A 20,837-nucleotide genomic window follows, 5' to 3' on the forward strand; every position below is an offset into this window, starting at 1 on the left:
GAGGGAAGACCAACCTCTATAATCCGAAATATTATAGAGGAGCATTTTTGGAAATTCAAAAATTTGTGGAGGTGAAAGAAGAAGGTATGGAGGTACAGGAAGAAGGAAGAAACAGTCTCTGTTGAGCTGCGTTGTACGTGTGTGATTCGGCAAAATTGGGCCTATTGAAGGCAGAACTTCTGAAAAATTAGTAGTATTTGTTTCCTGCGCCTCCCCAATTTCGACCTGCACTCCCCTAAGTTGGGTGAAATGACCATATTACCTTCATGGTTAGTAAGCTCTTTCTGTTAAAAGCCTTTTTTTTTTTCACTTGAATAGAAAGTAGGAGTTCCTAAAAACGATTATTTTATATTTTTTTTTTAACATTAGTGATTTGTAGGGAAATTCATAACTGAATAGAAAATCTGGCCAAAATTGAAAATTAATTAAGTTGAAAGCTAAAATATTTTAACTTTTTTTTATTGTGGTTTTGTATAGATGATTTTGTTCACGTGGTTACTATTTTGAAAAATAAATTTGAAATATTTTATAATAGTAAAGAATTTTAAATGTTTTATAATACTGTGTTATTTGGATAAGAAAGTGTAAAATAAATTGAAATTATAAAAAATTATCAAAGTAAATTAATGAATTCCAAATTTTATGTACGGATTTATATTTTTTTTTATTGATTTTTCTTTTTACTGTTTCTGTCTATTTTATTCTTATTTTTTTATGGACGTCATTTTGACTAGAATATTTATTACTTTGATATTGTTAAGAATTACTAACTTTTTTTGTGATAAATTTGGTTATTGGTAACTTTCTTTTTTCACTGTAATCGGTAGTTAAATTTTCTTCAACACTATGTTTTCTCAGTACCTTAAATTGAATACTTACGTCACATACAAGATATTCTCATTTTAATAATAAAAATAAACAAAAATATGAATCTAGTAAATATTCAATAGATTTAAAAAAATTAAGATCCTTATAAAATATTTTGTAAATTTTACTTAAATTTAAAATATCAATTAAATGGAAAGAAGAAAAAAAATTAACACTGTTTTGTAGAAACAATTAGTATGAAATTTATCATAACAATATAACAAAGTATGATAAAAAAAAACATAAAAGAGTTATATTTATTTCTTCTACAAATCAAACATTTATAAGAATCCTAACATGACAAAGATGTAGCTCCAGGTCCACATGGACGAAGAGTATCCATGTATGAAGTAAGAGAAACATAGTATTTACATTTGTTTTCACATAATTCCTCAATCTTCATGTAGTTTTCACCCGTCAAACCAAAACTGTAGATATATTTTTCAGTAGCAAAAATGAGAAGTTCACCATTCATAACCATAAATCCTGTGATTGTAGGGTATTTTTCCTTCAAACCCATTTCTTTTGTTTTTATCTTCATAATTCTCCTCCACCTACTTGTTTTATAATCTTTCAGAATCCAAACTTTGAAAGTAGATCTTTTAAGTCTTACCAAGCAAATGGATGAACTTGGCATTGACACCTTGCCCCAGTTGAAAATGCTCATGTCACACTTCTGATCAGTTGAGCTCTTTCTAGCAGTTTTGGACAACTTGAGCATTGTGGATGTGCCATTCTTGAGATTGTAGGACATTATATAGGGTTCAAAATAAGGGCTCCCTTTAGTGATGTAAGAGCCACAATCTGAAATGAAGTGGATGACTCCATTGTCATACACAGGCATGTTAAACTTCATGTTTCTACCACCTGCACAAAAACATTTTTTCATTGTTTTCCACAATCCTTCCCGAGGCTTCAAAACTTTGCATGCATAATCTGAAGACCAATCAGTTGGGGTTTCAAAATGAACCACCATGTAATCATCAAACTCATCATAACACTCCAACAACATGATCATCACATGTGCATTCAAATTTTCATCATGGGTGGGTAAAGAAATTGGTAATCGAGACTTTGTAGCCGGGTTGCAAATGTAAAACTCAGAAGGTGTCTTATCTGTTGCACGGCAAAGTATCAATCCCTTGATTGAAGCTAAGATCTGACTGGATTTTGACAAGAACTCGAGAACCTCGCTAGACACACCTGATCCTTGTTGCGAAGGTAATGGGTGCAACCTAACTTCTTCGTTGAACGACCTCTCTAGTTGTAAGAAGAAACATGTATCATCTTTTTTGAACGAGTTATGAACATGATTCACTAGGAAAAAACCTTCTTCTAGAAGATTGCAAAACCCCTTATTCACAACTTTAAATCTGTAAAGAGACTTTGCTGGCAAATAAGTACAAATAGGAAATATCTCGCTTGAAATCATAGCCATGGCAGTGTGAGATTAGTGTGAGAAGCAAAGAAAAAAAGTGAGAAGTAGAGAAAAGTGTGTAGGCAAATGAAAAAAAGAGATGATAGGATGTATGTAAAACTCAATTTTATAGTTGGATGAATATATAGAAATAGATAAAAAAAACTTGTTAACAAGATAAGATAAGATAAGATAAATTTTTTTATCTATATGCACACAATTAAAAAAATATTAACAGAGAATCTTGATTTTTTTTAATTAATATGTTCTTTTATTTGCACATTTTAAAACAGAAAATAAAACGACAATATCAAAATTTCATCATTAACAAAATCTCTTCCAAGAAAATATTATATAATACATCCTAAAAGATTTCAAATTTTGGTCAAATAAAGTTATTTTTATATTCTAGTTTTGATATCAATGATAATCAACTTTTTATTCTTAACTAATATTTTGTATATTTTAAGATTATATTTACAAAAAAATATTTTTCTATTGACTAGAATAAAAACATTGGTAGCTAAATACTAATTTAGAAACTATTTAACAAATAGAAACTAATTTAGTAACCAAAATATTTTTTAGTTTTTAAAATATCTCTAATTTAGTCACTATAACAATTAATTATATTTTGTCTTTAAAAATTAGTTTTTATTTCGTGATTTTCTTGTAGTGATTTGTGTTCCAATAATTTTTTTTTAAAAGTTACTAAATTAATCAATTTTAAAATTAACTCTGAACTCCAATAATATTTATATTTATAAAAAGATTTAATTACCTCATTCGTCCCTACATTTATAGTCAATATTCAATTTAGTACCATGGTTTTTAAAAAAATAATTTGATCCTATGTTTTTTTAAAAAGTATTCAAATTGGTCCTTGGATTAAGTTTTCACCAACCAACAGTGTTAATTATTGATCACGTTTGTTAATATTTATTATTATCACCATATACTAGGGATGTTTGTTAATATTTGCGATAATAATTATCTTTTAAATATTTAGCAATGAGTTTTCAACTTTTGATTGGTTCAAAATTATTGGATAGAAAAATAAGTACTTAAAAAAGAAAATTCTATTAAAACTAGTAATTAGTTTTAAAAAAAAAATAGTTATTAATAAACTTGATTGAAAATTTAAAGATAAAATTAAATATATTTTTACCTTTTAAAATATTTGTAATAAAGAATTATTGATATAAATGTTATATTATTATAACACTCAACACTAAAAATTTATTGATTGTATAAAAAATTACTTGTAAAGATTCAGTTTTATAATTTTTTTATCACAACTAAAGAGGAGGTATAAAGTTTTGAATTAAAAATAAAAACCAAATTCAGTTATAATTACATTACAATGATAAAAAAAAACATTTAATCTTTGAAAATAAGGTTACTAAAAAATTAGTACAAATAAATATTATTATATATAAATTGTTTTAAATTAATTAGAAAATTCAAATTTAACTTCAAATCAGACAGCTGCGTTAAATATTTTAGTATATCTATTATGTATAAAATAATTCATTTTACATAAGTTGAATAAATTATTAATTTATCAATCATATGCTATATGCTGAAAAGTATGTGTGAATTTGTAAATAAAACTTAGTTACGTAAAACAAGTGAAAATATATATAGTTTTAAAAATAAAATAAAATTATAATCTTTTTAATGTCCAATAATTTTTTTTATTTTAATCCTTGATATAATTATATGATTATTGTTAATTTGACTAAATTTCAAATAATTAATTTTTATATTTCATTGAGATTTTTTCATTTTGCCAATTAATAAAAACAGTTTTAGAGAGAGGTTGGAATATATTTGAAGGACCGAAACTAATAAAAAAAAAATATATATATATATATATTTTATTATGGCTATGAATTCTATTAAAAAATTATGAAGAAATAATTTGCTAAAAAATTATTATATTGTAAAATACTAACTAAATACTTTTGGTATATTTATTATTTTTAAATTGATAGATAATTGCTTGCGCTAGATATTAGTTCTTTAAAATATTTCAAATTAAATATAAAATAATCTTAAAATATACAATATATTACTTAAGAATAAAAAGTTGAATCTAAAATAATTATGAGATTGTAATCAACTACATATTTTAATTAAAATATTTAGTTACTAAATTTGCACGATTTTCATAATGGATGAATTTATCTATATCTCTGTCTATATATATTGTAATGGATATTAAATTTATTGATAATATTCATAGAATAAAAAGTTATGAATAAATAACAAATTATTAATAACTAAATACTTTGTATATATTTACTGTTTTTAAATTAATAGGTTGTTTACACTTTACACTCCAATAAAATCATTAAATATAAAGAGAAAAAATAATTAGTCATGATTAAATTATATATTATTTTAGAAATTTAAAAATTATTGGTATATAAAATATTTCTATTATTAATAAAAATTTATAAAATAATTTCTAAATTGATATTTAAATTAGTTATTAAGGATTTAGCTACTCATATTTTATACTAAGAAAGTAATATTGACTAATTTAAAATATAAAATAGTTAGTTAGATATCAATTTAAAAATTATTTTATAATTTTTTAATAATAATAAAAACTAATTTATAAAATAGTATCTAATTTAATCAAGTAACAAATTATTTTAATCTTTAAAGTTAGTTTTTATTTAATAAGTTTTTTTTAGTGTTAATTCCTTAAAATATCTTCAATAAATATAAAATAATCTTAAAATATACAAAATATTAGTTAAGAATAAAAAGTTGATTATCATTGATATCAAAACTAGAATATAAAATAACTTTATTTGACTAAAATTTGAAATCTTTTTAGGATGTATTATATAATATTTTTTTTGGAATCAAAATTTGAAGAGATTTTATTAATGATGAAATTTTGATATTGTCGCTTTTAATTAAAAAAAAATCAAGATTTTCTGTTAATATTTTTTTAATTGTATGTATATAGATAAAATTTTCTTATCTTATCTTGGTTAACAAGGTTTTTTTTTTTTTTTTATCTATTTCTATAAATTCATCAAACTATAAAGCTGAGTTTTACAGACATTATATCATCTTTTTTTGAATTTGCCTACACACTTTCCTCTATTTCTCACTTTTTTTCTTTGCTTCTCACACTAACTTCACTCAATCATGGCTATGATTTCAAGCGAGATATTTCCTATTTGTACTTATTTGCCAGCAAAATCTCTTTATAGATTTAAAGCTGTGAACAAGGGGTTCTGCAATCTTCAAGAAGAAGGCTTTTTCTTAGTGAATCATGTTCAAAAGAGATGATACATCTTTCTTCTTACAACTAGAGAGGCCGTGTAACGAAGAAGTTAGGTTGCACCCATTACCTTCGCAACAAGGATCAGGTGTGTTTGGCGAGGTTCTCGAGTTTTTGTCAAAATCCAGTCAAATCTTAGCTTCAATCAAGGGATTGATACTTTGTCGTGCAACAGATAAGACACCTTCTGAGTTTTACATTTGCAACCCAGCTACAAAGTCTCGGTTACCAATTTCTTTACCCACCCATGATGAAAACCTGAATGCACGTACACATGTTATGATCATGTTGTTGGAGTGTTATGATGAGTTTGATGATTACATGGTGGTTCATTTTGAAACCCCAACTGATTGGTCTTCAGATTATGCATGCAAAATTTTGAAGCATCGGGAAGGATTGTGGAAAACAATGGAAAAAGGTTTTTGTGCAGGTGGTAGAAACATGAAGTTTAACATGCCTGTGCATGATAATGGAGTTATCCACTTCATTTCAGATTGTGGCTCTTACATCACTAAAGGGAGCCCTTATTTTGAACCCTATATAATGTCCTACAATCTCAAGAATGGCATCTCCACAATGCTCAAGTTGTCCAAAACCGCTAGAAAGAGCTCAACTAATAAGAAGTGTGACTTGAGCATTTTCAACTGGGGTAAGGTGTCAATGGCAAGTTCCTCCATTTGCTTGGTAAGACTTAAAAGATCTACTTTCAAAGTTTGGATTATGAAAGATTATAAAACAAGTAGGTGGAAGAGAATTATGAAGATAAAAATAAAAGAAAAGTGTTTGAAGGATGAACATCCTACAATCACAGGGTTCACGATTATGAATGGTGAACTTCTCATTTTTGCTACTGAAAAATATATCTACAGTTGTGGCTTGACCGGAGAAAACTACATGAAGATTGAGGAAATATGTGAAAACAAATGTAAATACTATGTTTCTCTTACTTCATACATGGATACTCTTCGTCCATGTGGACCTGGAGCTACACCTTTGCCATGTTAAGATTCTTATAGATGTTTGATTTGTAGAAGAAATAAATGTAACTCTTTTATGTGTTTTTATCATACTTTGTTATTATAATTTCTTTTTACTAATAGTAATATTGTTATGATAAATTTCGTAATAATTGTTTCTACAAAATAGTGCTTATTTGTTTGCTTCTTTCCATTTAATTGATATTTTAAATTTAAATAAAATCTATAAAATATTTTATTAGGATCTTAATTTTTTTAAAATCTATTGAATATTTTACTATATTCATATTTTTGTTTATTTTTATTATTAAAATGAGAATATCTTGTTTGTGGTGTGAGTATTCAATTTAAAGTATTGAGAAAACATAGTGTTGAAGAAAATTTAACTACCAATTACACTGAAAAAAGAAAGTTACCAATAACCAAAGTTATCATACAAAATAGTTAATAATTCTTAATCAAAATCAAGGTAATAAATGTTCCAGTCAAAATGACACCCATAAAAAAATAAGAATAAAATAAACATATCAGTAAAAAAAAATCAATAAAAAATTCCAAATCCTTACATAAAATTTGGAATTCAATAATTTACTATAATAACTTTTTATAACTTCAATTTATTTTGCACTTTATTATCCAAACAACACAAAATTATAAAACATTTAAAATTATTTACTATTAAAAAATATTTCAAATTTATTTTTCAAAATAGTAAATGCCACGTGAAAAAAATCATCTATACAAAACCGCAATAAAAAAAAGTTAAAATATTTTAGCCTTCGACTTAATTAATTTCAATTTTGGCCAGATTTACTATGCAGTTATGAGCTTCCCTACAAATCACTCATGTTAAAAAAAAAATTATAAAATAATCTTTTTTAGGAACTCCTACTTTCTATTCAAGTAAAAAAAAAAGCTTTCAACAGAAAGAGTTTACTAACTAACTACCTTTCAATTTAAAGATAAGCTTGGCGCCAAAAAAAACGAAAGCAGTAGCAGAAGCGTTGCGGTGATTGGTGAGTAGAGAGAAGAGAATGTACTGGTGCAGCGATTCACGCGATGTGGACGTTGTTGTCGCCGACGAGGAGGGATTTTTAGTTTCTTATTCTCATGTCATCAATTCTTTGTTTTTTATCAGTAATAAAAAATGAATAAATAGAAATTATTTTAGGAGTGGTTCAATCTTTATGTAAAAAACACCAAAATCAACTTCTGACAAACACCACAAAGCTATCAAACAAACATCCTATCCATAAAATAACCTCTTACACACCAGAGGTTCCAAACACCAATTAGAATAGGAAAGTCCAACGAGACGAGTTTTTGTCGAAATCCAAGACCAAATCTTTATTTGCATCAAAAGTAAACACTTCCAACTCGTCCGCCACGCTCCTATTAAAAATGACAGTTTCTGGAAATTCTTAAGCAGAGTGTCAAGTCAAAAGCAACGTCCCACATTGAATTCTCCCCATCAATGATCCAAAATGAACCTACACAAAGCATGAGCCCTGACTGCCATATTATTTTCTAAACAAGGCACATTGAGTAAAGTGTCAATCCTAAATTAACATTACTAATTGAATATGACCCATAAATGTTCTAAAGTGAACCACAAAAAAAGTACAAAACACTTTTCACCCACATTATTTTTTGAACAAGCCACAAATTCTTGAGCAAAGTGTCAAGCCAAAAGCAACATCTCAAATTGAATCTTTCCAGATCAATGGTTCACAATGAACATGTTGGGTTTATTAGTGTATAAGTTTAAGAGGGGGGAAGGGGTAAATTGAGCTTATAAGATTTTCGCAAATAATACAGTTTTCAGCGAAAACTGACAAAAAGAACAGATTGATTCAGAGTCAAACAAATATATTTTTCTGATTACACAAGCACTTCCAGAAATTAAACAAATTATTCTTAGAAATGTGTTTAATTTCTAACTTTACAAATTTGAGCACCAACAGTTCAATTAAACACAACAATAGGAATGGTTGAAAAAGATCTTAAATAAAAAAATACAATTTCAAATCTTTGACATTAGTGTTTAAAAGAAACTAAATCCCAAAACCAATTTTAAAAGATCTTATCACTTGATTTATCCAGCTAGTATTCACATATCCAATATTCTTTAAGCAAACAAGAATTCTTTCCAGAATCTTAAAGAACAATATTCAAATCAGCCCAGTTATGAAAAATAACAGATTCAATTTAAAATCAACATATTGATTTTATCACAACATATCAGATTTTCCAGAATTGTTTGCAGAGATCAATGAGAGAGAAGCATACACAGGTTTTATATTGGTTCACTCAATAAGAGCTACATCCAGTTTCACCTTATCCCAAGCTGAATTCCACTAAAACAATCCAATCTTTTACAAAACCTCTAGATTCTTGAACCCTCCAAGAACAAAGAGAAAAACAATGCTGAAAAACTCTATTTTAGAAACAATCCCACTCCAAGAAACCCTATCAAGAAGTGCAATACAAACACCCTTACACAAGAAAATAATAGGAATGAAAACACCTAAATTACAGATGCAAGAACACAAAAAACAGATCTCCCTTTCTGCAGTACATTGTGACAAAATCTAATATCTTTCACCAAGAGTCACTTAGCACAAGAACACTTGAAGATTTTGAGAGAAACTTTCAAAAAACAAGAAAGAATTTCAAACCAACACTGAAAGCTTTTAAAACTGTACTAAAAAAATGTAATTTTCTAAGTGTTATCTGGTATGAAATACACTTCTCCTTTTATAACTTTTATATTAAAACAATTTTTTTGAAAAACAGTTAAAAGTTGTTATAAAATAACGAATTGAAGTCTCAATAAACAGATTGTTTTTTGAAGAAATTGTTAGAAAGTATGGCTTTAAACTAGAGGGGGGGGGGGGGGGGGGGGGGGGGGAATGGTTTAAATAGGGTTTTCAAAAACTTTTAAACCAAGAATGAATTTACTTCGAGAATCACTTGATTTAGAAATCAGTTTTGCCAAAACACAAAGCAAAAAACACAGCACTAGAAAAACAATCAGTTGTTTTGCAAAAACAATCGGTATTTTATACCAGTTCACAAATATCAAAACTGAAATTAAAGAGTTAAGGATAGAGAAAAAAGTACACAGAGGTTTATACTGGTTCACTCTAAACTCAGAGCTACATCCAGTCTTCCCAGAAACCACTGAGGAATCCACTAAGCAATCAACCCTAAATCACTTACAACACAACCAAAGAAGTGACCTTGATCCCCTCAAGACACACACTTCCCTTGGTCCAACACAACCACACTAAGAATGCTGATCTTGATCCCTTCAAGAACACACAACACTTCTCAGCAAACACAGAAAGTTTCTTTCAACAGTACAAAGGATTACACTTGTTACAGAACAAATCTGAAATCAATACAAGATGAAAAATCCTATCTCACACTCTTTAATCAAACTCAATCTCTAAGCAATTCTCAAATTTTCAAAATCTCAATCTCTTGAAAACCACAAATATGTTTTTCAGTATATATTCAAAGATGTTGTTTGTTATCAAATCTTAACAAACTATTCATTGCATTTAAAGATTAGTCAAAACATTAAAAACTGGAGCGTAAACAGTTAGAAAATCATTTAATGCTCAGTCAAAGCACAAAACAGTTTTCTGTTATGGTACCAAAACAAACAATCGGTTGTTTCCACGAATCAATCAGTTGTTTTGGTTTTGACAACAAGTCAACCATTGAAAACAGTTTTCAACATTTCTAAAAACTCCTAAGTATAAAACAATCGGTTGCTTCGACAAAACAACAGGTTGTTTTTCACTTAGTTTGAAAAACACTTTTCTTTTAAAAGGATTGAGAATGCTTATGCTTTGGATTCAATCAAGAGTGGATTATACATAAAATCTACCCCAGATCCTAACTAAAAGACAACTCAACAACAACAAGCATAACTAGCCTTTCATCATCCTTCAAAGGGTTTGGATTCTTCAAAGCTTGAACATACTTGGTTCAACAAAAATAGTTGGTGGTTACATAACCACTTTCATATCAGTTTATAACGGTAACAAAGAGCTCAACGGATTTTGGTCCCAAAACAGAATTTTGAAAAGGCTTATCAGATTTGTACTAGTACAAAAGAATCTATTGTTTTATGAAATAAGATTTATTTTTTGCGCAGTAAGTTAGTTTTTTGGAAAACTTAAAACAACTTTTGTTAAAAAAAACTTTGTAAGTAATCCTTGTGCCTGAGCTCATCATCTTGATTATGAGTTATAAGATAGATCACAATGCAAAAGGCATATTTAAACAACCTCTAACTTAATATAGACCATGAATTACATAACAACAAACTTCAAAGCGATTTTCTACATCAAACACACTCTTTGACATCTTGTGAAGAATCTTCATCTATCTTCAACAATCTCCCCCTGTTTGATGGAGACAAATCCCCATTGCTCCAGTGCTTTGAAGGAAGACTCATGATCAATGTAATAACATTTGCACTTTGATGTTAATTTTTTTTTTTTGAAAAACAGAATAGACATTCCTGCAACACTGCAACTAGTACCTATATACTTGTGTGAGCTTTTCTTCTCCCCCTTTGTATTCATCAAACAGAATTGGAGCACATAATAGAGAGAAACAAGTAGTAGCCATGCATAATAGTTCAAAATAAAGTGCTTAGAGTGTTAGAGCACATTACAAGCCAGAAATAAAACCCAAACAACGTAGGAAATAAAAATAAATTGTTCAATAGGACAAAAGATATGAAGCATAAGAAAAGAGATCACATGTGCTTGTAGTACAACTCTGAAAGCTGATATTGAACACCTTCAATTTGATATTCTAGGTGTTGAAACCTAGCCCGAGTCATGTCAAAGTAAGTCCTCTGGTTAGTGGAGAGAGTTTCCATGCGATGAAGAACTTCTCTTTCAAAGCTAGAGAGTGGTTCACCACGGTACTCTGGTGCTTGATATGCAACAAGTGCATTAAAATTGTTGGCAGCAACATCCTCATGCATTGATGGGGCTGGAGAATTCTCCCTGTGAGAAGGTGAATTATGCATCTCATAGCATGATGCCTCAACAGCTTCTATAGTTTCATCCTCCATGTGATGAGCAACCTCATCCTCATCTGCATGATCACAGTTAGATGCACCATATTCCATTCTGGGAGCAGGATTTCTCCTGATACCCATGTGTTGTCCACCTTGTGAAAGCCCATCTTGATGAGAGTTGAGTTATCTATTTCACTTGCTGCCTTGATAGTTTCATTCCTCTCATTTGTAGTGTTAACCTGCATGAAATCTATTCACAGGTTCAGCTGGATTCCTTACACAACTTTGGTAAAACTGAATCTTGTTGAATTCATGGATTCCAACCGTGTGTCCTTTGCTCACTTTCAGTCCTGAGTATTTGATCCCAGTAATATTTTTCCAAAATTCAATTGTGATTGTTATCTTTACTCCCATCACATAAGAGACAAGTTTCCTGCCATCTTGAGTGAGATTAGTATAAAACACTTTTACTAGATCTGGATAGACATTTTAAAGTAGTCAGAAAATTGTTGGTCAATAACCACCATAAAGAGCAGTCAATGGTCAAAGGAAAAATAATTTATTTCTCTTTCCTAGTTATGCATGTGATCCTAAGCCAAAAAAAAACATGTTAAAATTTTACTGCTAAGAGCAACTTATTCTTATTATACCTAATTCATTTAGCAAAAAGTTGAACCTATCTTTAACAATAGGTTTTGTCAAAAGATTAGCTGATTGTGGTTCAGTTCCAATGAATTTTATTTCACAATTCCCATTAGCAATATGTTCACATAGAAAATGATGCTTTATCTCAATATGCTTAGTTCTAGAATGCATAATAGGATTTTTGTCAAATTAATGGCACTGGTGTTGTCACATAGGATAGGTATTCTACTTAGCATGATACCAAAATCACTTAGTTTTTGTTTTAACCATAAGGTTTAAGCACAACAACTTCCAACAACAATATACTCTGCCTCAGCTATAGAAAGAGCAACACATGCTTATTTTTTTGCAGTGCCAAGAGATTAAGCTTGATCCAAACATATGGCAAGTTCCACTTGCGCTTTTCCTATCAATTTTGCAACTGCAAAGTCTGAATCAGAAAAAACCAGTTAAGTTTAGAGATACATTACATGGATACCATAGGTCAACTTCTTTGGTTCTTGTAAGTATTTCAGAATCCTTTTAGCAACATTGAAGTGTGATTCCTTTAGAGCAGATTGGAACCTGGCACACATACATACAAAAACATGATATCAGGTCTACTAGCTGTTAAATATAGCAAAGAACCTATTGAACCTCTATATTTGGTTTGATCAACAGGTTTTCCAATAGGGTTTTGATCAAGGTGACAACTTGTTGAAATTGGTGTGCTGATTGCCTTGCACTGGTCCATCTCAAACTTTCTCACAAATCCTTGCAACATTTGACTTGATTTAGAGTAAACGGTCCGGAGGAAGTGTCTACCTTTGCGAATGGGCCAAATATGCAAAAGTTCAAGTTGCTTCTTTGAATTAAAACAGAAAACAAAATCTAAGGAGAAGAATAAGAGAATAAAATCTACAACATCTCAAAAATAGAATTGGAAGCAAATCTTCTATGAAATATCTCAGAAACTGAACTGGAAACAATTCTTATCAAAATAAAAGGAAACAGAATCCAAGAATTTTGGAAGGTTGGAAACTGAGAAAATGTTAACAAAATGTAAACCAAAATATTTTCCCGAGATCCTTAAAGTAGAAAAACCTATTAAAAGACTCAAGCCTCAAAGAGAAAGAATGAGATTTCACTGGATTTTCTTGGTTTCTTTTCTTCTTTGTAATTATTTTTTTTTGCATATGCATGGAAGGCTAAAACTTTTTTTGGGACTGATTCTCTTGTAATTCCCCATTGAGTTCTGAGATTTTGAGCAATAAAAATTATGTTTTTCAATTTTCTGTAACAGTTGTATAAATCCTCTAATCTCCTTGAAAACTAGTTTTTGTAAGAGATTGTACATGAACACATGATTGAGTCTTCCTTGTCTTAAACTTTGGGTTCTTAGTTAGTTTGCGTTGTTCGGATTGATTTCTTGTGTGCATGATCTAAGAGAAAGGAGAGAAACATCACATGAGTACACACATGAATACAAGTGGGTATTAAATACATTAGACACATGTTTTGCTAATAATTCAGTTGAATTGGGTTAACACATGTTTGATTTAGTTTCACCCTGTGAGAATTGAAGGGTGTTAATCTTTAGATAACTTATGAACAAGTTATTGGTAGAGGAACTTGAGAGTCAACCTGCATTTTTTACTATTTTATAATATCTTTTATTTTTCTGCACAACCATTTCAACCCCCCATTTATCTTTATTGTTACTATTAACTTTTCTTGTTTGCAGATAGATGTTGAACATTGATTTACTAATTAACTATTGGATTCATTATGAGACAATTTGGGGTCATCTGAACACAATTATACTATCATCTTTCTAGTGTTAGATAGTCTAGCACTGGTTAGATGGTATACGTTGAAATAATTTTAATTTAATTACTAAACGACAACTTTCAATATGCATCCAACACACTTGTACAATGAAGCAGAAAGTTCTCCCACTGCATTTTAAATGAATACACCACCCCCACAATTTGAATCCAGTGACCAACCACAACTACAACAAGCACAATCACCGCGATGCAACCTACCACGTAACAAACATCACCATAATAAAATATAAAGACTAACATATTTTCATGTGATTAAAATTGTTATTTAAAAAAAAACTTAAGTTATTAATAAAAAATTCAACGTCTCATGCCAATATTATCCATATGTCTAATACTCGTTCAAAATAATTTTCAAGTAGTAAACAATCAAATTAATTTTATAACACCTAATTACATTGACATAAATTTTTCGCTTAATATGATTTTAGTAATTAGCTTTGCTTTTTAAAAATTATTACTGTATTTTTTTCCATGAAATTAACATTAGATCATTAATAATAATGAAAATAAATTTACTCACACCTACTTATATTAACTTTAGATTTTAAAGATTTAATTTTGTGTGTGTTTAATTTAGCTTTAGCATTATTTACTCTCTTTATTTAATTTCAGTTCCATATACACCCGTTTTTTATCCTTAATTTATGTTTATAAATTAAAATTTATCTTATTGTAAGTTTTAAAATTCCTATGATAACTTAGTGTCAACAATAATAATAACATTATTATTATTTATATTTCAATAATAAAATTAATAGTTTTTAATTATTTTTTCTTCATTGTCAAACTAATTAAATTTTAAACTAAATCATTTCTTTTTTCAATAATTTTTTTTTTTAACTATGATAAATAACTTTTTTTAGAACGAATACATTTAATTCTTAATGCATCAAACTAAAATTATCAATCTGTTATAATTTATTAATTTCTTTTCATTTTCAACCCAAATAATCACAACTTTAATTTCAAAAAAATATAATAAATTAATTCTCCACCTACATTATTTTTTATTTTTCTTCCTTTCTTATACAAATTAAACCCAACACCACCCACCAAATTTTAATTCAATTTGCAGTTAGATTTTTTACCGCAAAATATTCTTTTCCTTTATTTCTTCCATTTTTATATATACAAATTACATTATATTTATGTTTATTCATTTTATATTTTTTTATCACAATTTCTACCAACAAATTACAGTACCTATATTTTTTTTTAATATTTCCGACTGCATTTTTTAAAATCATTTCAAATTTTATTATTTTTAATTTTTAACTTTCAGATTATATTTACTTCTATTTTCAAATTTAAAAATATTTTATTTTTCTACCCAAAAAAATTATATTCAACCTTACATAATTAAATAATTATTTTTATCACATTTAAAATTTATTCTTTATTTTTATTAAATTTTTGAAAACATAATTTACCTACAATTTTTTTTAAATATTTTATATTGTTCCACTTTCACCCACTAAAAAGTAAAAAAAAAAAAATCAGAATTCCCCACCCACCTAAAATCAGTTCACAACGAAAAATTATGAGCATCATACTCATACGAACACCAAACATAAAAAAAGTAATGATATATTAACTCTCTCTCATACACTTCACATTTTAATAAATTAATATTTTATTTATTTTTGAATTTAAATATATTATTATAAACAGTATCAAAGATAAAATTTTTTTATTATTAATGGTGTCAACAAAACTTTTCTCTAAAAAGAATTAAGTTCTTACAAGTTATTCTCCAATTACGTTATGAATTTTTTTTTAGAAACACAAAAGACAAGTGATAATTTAACTTCTTAAAAGCAAAATTTCGATCATGCACGGACAAATCCATATCTTTTCTTCGTCACTGGAAATTAAAAATAAGAATTCAAAATGATCGCTAACAACTAAATTTAGGACATATTTTCGTATTATAAACCAAAAAAGATAGATGAAAACTCAGCTCTTCGAAAACTAAATTCTCAGATATAAACAATAAATGATTCTAGTTTTAGAAATAAAATGTAAGTGATGTACTTGAGGATTTTTTTTTTCAATTTGTTACTATTCATGGAAAAAGGTCCAATCAGGGGCTTGTTTCATAAGCTATTTTACAAGCACTTAATTTTTAAGAAAATTAATTTATGTATATAATTTAATTTTTCATGTATGTATATTTTCTTAAGCTGATTGTCCAATTCTAAAGTTAAAAATGCATAAGTTTTTTAATATTTAAACAAATATAAACTTTAAATACGCATATCATATACCCAATAAAATCTAATAACTACACAATTTAGACAAATTCAATGAATTGAAAATTTGTATGTTTGTGATCCACACATAACCACCTCGATCTTGAACCCATATATCAGAATCTACTTTTTTTTGTTGAATTGAGGTGTGATCATAAAGGCAATAATAACAACAAAACTTGAAGAAAGGGGGTTTGGATTATTACACAGAGGTTCCATGAAGGGTGTTGGAACAAGTTATAGATTGTTGAATTGCCATAAAATCTGATGAATCAGAAGATAGCTTAGCCATGTTTATCAGCTTCTTGAAAGAGGCATTGGTTGTCTTGGAAAGAAACCGTACCATCATTTGGATTTGTTTTGAACTCAAAAGCAGATAAACCCAAACCAAAGGAACATGGACCCAAGTAAAAGAATCAGGTCTATTATGTATCTGACGTTTTGTTTTGTTGTTATCTTTTTGCCACTATATATGGGGATAGTACATTTGTGATTATCAAAAAATATATTTAGTTTATAAATTTAATTTTAAAATAAATATGTAATCAAAATCTTTCATAGCAAAACTTTTAAGTGTATGTTTTGAGTTTGGACTTAGATTCTCACTAAATCTTCAACCTTTAAAAGATTTGGTTTAATAATAAATTGGTATTTTAGTCGTTCATGGTATAAATGCATGCTTTTTTGTTATATAATTGTAATTATAGGTTATATTAAATAAATATTATTAAATATAAATATATTTGTATAAGTTTCTCCTTAATATGGTATCAGAGCCATTTCGAGTCTATCCTAACGAGTGTTTGTGTTGGGCCTATCATGTCACCCGCTATCGGGCCGCTATCGGACCACCCAAAATATAAAGTCCACTTCGAAATATATTGATTATTATATATTTATTAAACAACAATATCAACTAGTCAAGGAATTTGTTGTTAAAATATTCAGTTGATATCAGCTTCTATCTTTTAAATATTAACACATGATATGTTTTTTGCATGTATATATTTTTCTATAAATTTAAATATCCACTTCAAGGATAAAAATTACACGAAAACAATAAAATTATTTTGAATACAAAGACTACATAATTTTTTTTAAAATTAATTAATTGTATTTTAGTATATCGTATTCGCCTTAATTATATTTTGAGAATTTACATAAAAAATTTCAACATTAATATATAGTGATACTTACTAATAATTTTCAAATTTTTAGCCAATTATTAACAACAAGAAGGACTAAGCCAAATTGTTGGATTCACAAACGCTAATCACAACAATTAATTGAATGAGAGACTCTTCATGTATACAATCATACATGAACTTTACATCATGTTCTTATAAGATCTAACAACACTAACTTCAATGTGTATTTCTCGTTGTCTCTCATATATTTTTCTTGGTCTTTCAGTTTCTTGTCCTTCTAATTTCAGTCAAATTTGATGAGAGAGGTTACCTGTGAAGGTCACCTTCAAAGACACTCTGATGTCCAAGTAAGTAAGAGATATTAATGATTTATATATGCTATTGAACTTTTTCTTAGCCTGTCCCTTGGTTGCTGATTTTTATTGTCTCATGGTGGGTCCTTTTTATTGGGGACCTTATTTAGACCCAATCCCTAATTAACCTAGTGTTGATATCTCCCATGGATGATTAATATGGTTTGAGGTCAAGATGACGGGTTTGACGACATTCATCCAATTCATCTGGTCAAAAACCCAAAAGGCCAATTCCTTAATTGAGTCGAACCGGTTCTAACTATCCACAATGTTGGACGATACAGTAGCGAAATCGATTCCTACTATTCGAGAAGTTAGACGACCGACTACCCGAGATGTCAGATGGTACACTAGTCCCTCAAGCTTGAATGCTAAAAGGGTTATAGAGCTTGAGAATTTTGCAAGAAAAATTGTTTCTTCATCATTTAAGGTTAGAGGTGATCTCGGTATCGGATACACCTATGTGGCCCCTTAGGGTCAAACGACGAGCTATTAAATTGTTTACGAGGAGACATATCTTCTTCAAGCAGTGTAATATTGCCTATCAAATGAAACATTTGCATTTTACATATTTTGATTCACTTTAATAATTCAACTTCTTTTGTACAAAGATTCTTCATGTTTCTCACTTTGTTGTGACAAACACTTAATCAAAACTATGGGGTTGTTCGATTTTAATGGATCACTTATTAGTCTTTGGTTGGACATGTTTTATACTTGTCTTCTAGATGATGTTGAGTATGACAAATTATACTAATTCATTAAAATTCAATTAACTTTTTTTAATAATTGATTCATTTGTAATCTTGAATTTCATGATTTCAAGAAGAAAGAAAAGAACATGATAGTATGGGCAAGGAAGAAGAAAGAGTATTATGGAAAAAATGAAACTATATTCTCATACTTTTTTTTTATACACGTAACTCTTACATAGATAATGTTTTATAGACACTAAAGAAGAAAAAAACTTGGGCTTTGGAACATAGCCCATAAGAAAGATACAGGTGCAATAACATAAAAACTTAAAACTCTCCTTCAAGTTGGAGCATGTATGCAAAGACCTCCAAGCTTGCTGATAAGTTTCTGAAAACTGCTTCGCTCGAGGGTTTTTTCTAGAACATCTACATGTTGCTCTATAGATCGAATGACAGGGGATGGAATAAATTTTGCTACAACCTTTCACGAATAACATGACAGTCAATGTCAATGTTTTTTGTACGTTCATGAAAGCTATTATTAAGAGCAATATTCCTGACTGCTTGTGAGTCGCAATAAAGACATGTAGTGTTGGAGGTGGTGACATGAAGATCTCTTAGAAGAAAGGTCAACCATTGCAACTCACATGAGGTTGAGGCCAAGGCGTGGTATTCTGCCTCTGAGGATGATCTAGAAGTCGTGCTTTGCTTCTTGGTTTTCCATGAAATCAATGATTCTCCCAGAAAAATATAGAAATTTGTTGTTGAGCGTCGAGTCATGGGACATGGCGCCTAGTCAGAGTCACTAAAAGCTTTTAAATGTAAAACATAATTCTTTGAATAGAACAAACCTTATGCAAGTGCAACTTTTATGTATCGTAGCACATGTTGAACGACATGATGATGATGATGGATTATAGGCTTCTGAACAAATTGACTCAGATGTTGAACAACAAAGCATATATTTGCTCTGGTATTTACAAGATACAAAATATGTCCAATGAGTCTTCTATAACTTGAAGGTTCATGAATGTCAGCTTTTTCAAACATATTCTCTTCCTTTTTTGGGTGTGGTTGTTGGTTTTGCACCTAGCATCCCTGCATCATCAAGGATCTTTAAAGCATATTTCTTTTGACAAAGATGAATACCTTCACATGTCTGTGCTATCTCTAAGCCAAGAAAATATTTCAATTTACCTAGATCTTTGATTTTAAAAGTAACATTCAATGAGTTCTTCACAATATTTATCTCATGCATATCATCACCGGTTAGAATAATGTCATCTACATAGACTAATAAAGCAATACAAGATTTTTCTAATTTTTTTGATAAAAAGAGAATTATCAGCTTGCAATTGGATGAAACTTATAGTTAAAAGATATGAGGCAAGTTTTTCATACCACTGTCTACTGGCTTGTTTCAAGCCATATAAAGATTAGGTCAGATGAAAAACTTGATTTGGTTTTGCATTGATGATTCCAGAAGGAACTTCCATATATACTTCTTCAGTGAGATCACCATGTAAGAATGCATTATCCACATCTAGTTGTCCAAGATGTCAATCTTAGATATTAGCAACAACAAGAATCATGCGAATAGTTGTCAATTTTGCTACTGGGGAATATGTTTTGATGAAAGTCAATTCCTTTTCGCTCAGTGTAACCTTTTGCTACTAACTGAGCTTTGTACCTCTCAATATTTCCATCTTCTTTTCTTTTAATTTTGTAGACCCACTTACATCCTATGGGAGTCTTACATTATGGAAAATCCATTAACATCCAAGTGTTGTTGATCTCAAGAGCTTTAATCTCGTTGTTCATGGCTGCTTTCCATTTATCAAATTGAATAGCTTCCTCATATTAAGATTATAAAGTCTCGCACCAAGCCTAGCTCGTCCAATCATCTTGGACGTAGCTGCGTCCTGAATCTGACATTCATCACAAAAGAAAACAAATTTATAGTTAAGTGATTCCAGTTCTTCCCACAATATTATGGAATCTGTGTAATACTCATAAATGCTTCTCTCTCCCTGCCTGGTCAAATTTATTTCTTAAAGGAGATCAAAAGTGCATAAATGGTTGCTTTTGGAAAATCTATCCTTTAGATCTTCCCATAAATCCCTTGCGTTGTCAATGTAAATGGCGCTTTGAGCAATTTGTGTGATAAGACTCCGATTAATCCACGAAATCACAATGACATTGCATCATTCTCATGCTTCCTATTGCTTGCTCTTGCGTGTCAGTTCTAGAATTTCTCCATTGACAAATTTAAATTTGTTCTTCGAGAGCAAAGCCTTTTT

At 29.1% G+C, this 20,837-nt stretch overlaps 2 protein-coding genes across 2 annotated transcripts; one reads left to right on the forward strand and one right to left on the reverse strand.

Moving 5' to 3' along the window:
• Positions 1–1,159: 1,159 nt before the first annotated feature.
• Positions 1,160–2,305, reverse strand: LOC137838257 (uncharacterized). The gene has a single exon (XM_068647508.2). The coding sequence runs from the start codon at positions 2,303–2,305 to the stop codon at positions 1,160–1,162; it is 1,146 nt and encodes a 381-aa protein (XP_068503609.2).
• A 3,277-nt stretch (positions 2,306–5,582) lies between these two features.
• Positions 5,583–6,596, forward strand: LOC137838258 (uncharacterized). Its single transcript, XM_068647509.2, has one exon. It carries the CDS (start codon positions 5,583–5,585, stop codon positions 6,594–6,596), a length of 1,014 nt encoding a protein of 337 aa, XP_068503610.2.
• Positions 6,597–20,837: the final 14,241 nt, after the last annotated feature.

The sequence above is a fragment of the Phaseolus vulgaris genome, chromosome 4 (genome assembly GCF_051622355.1).
Source record: "Phaseolus vulgaris cultivar YP4 chromosome 4, ASM5162235v1, whole genome shotgun sequence".
Taxonomy (NCBI): Eukaryota; Viridiplantae; Streptophyta; class Magnoliopsida; order Fabales; family Fabaceae; genus Phaseolus; species Phaseolus vulgaris.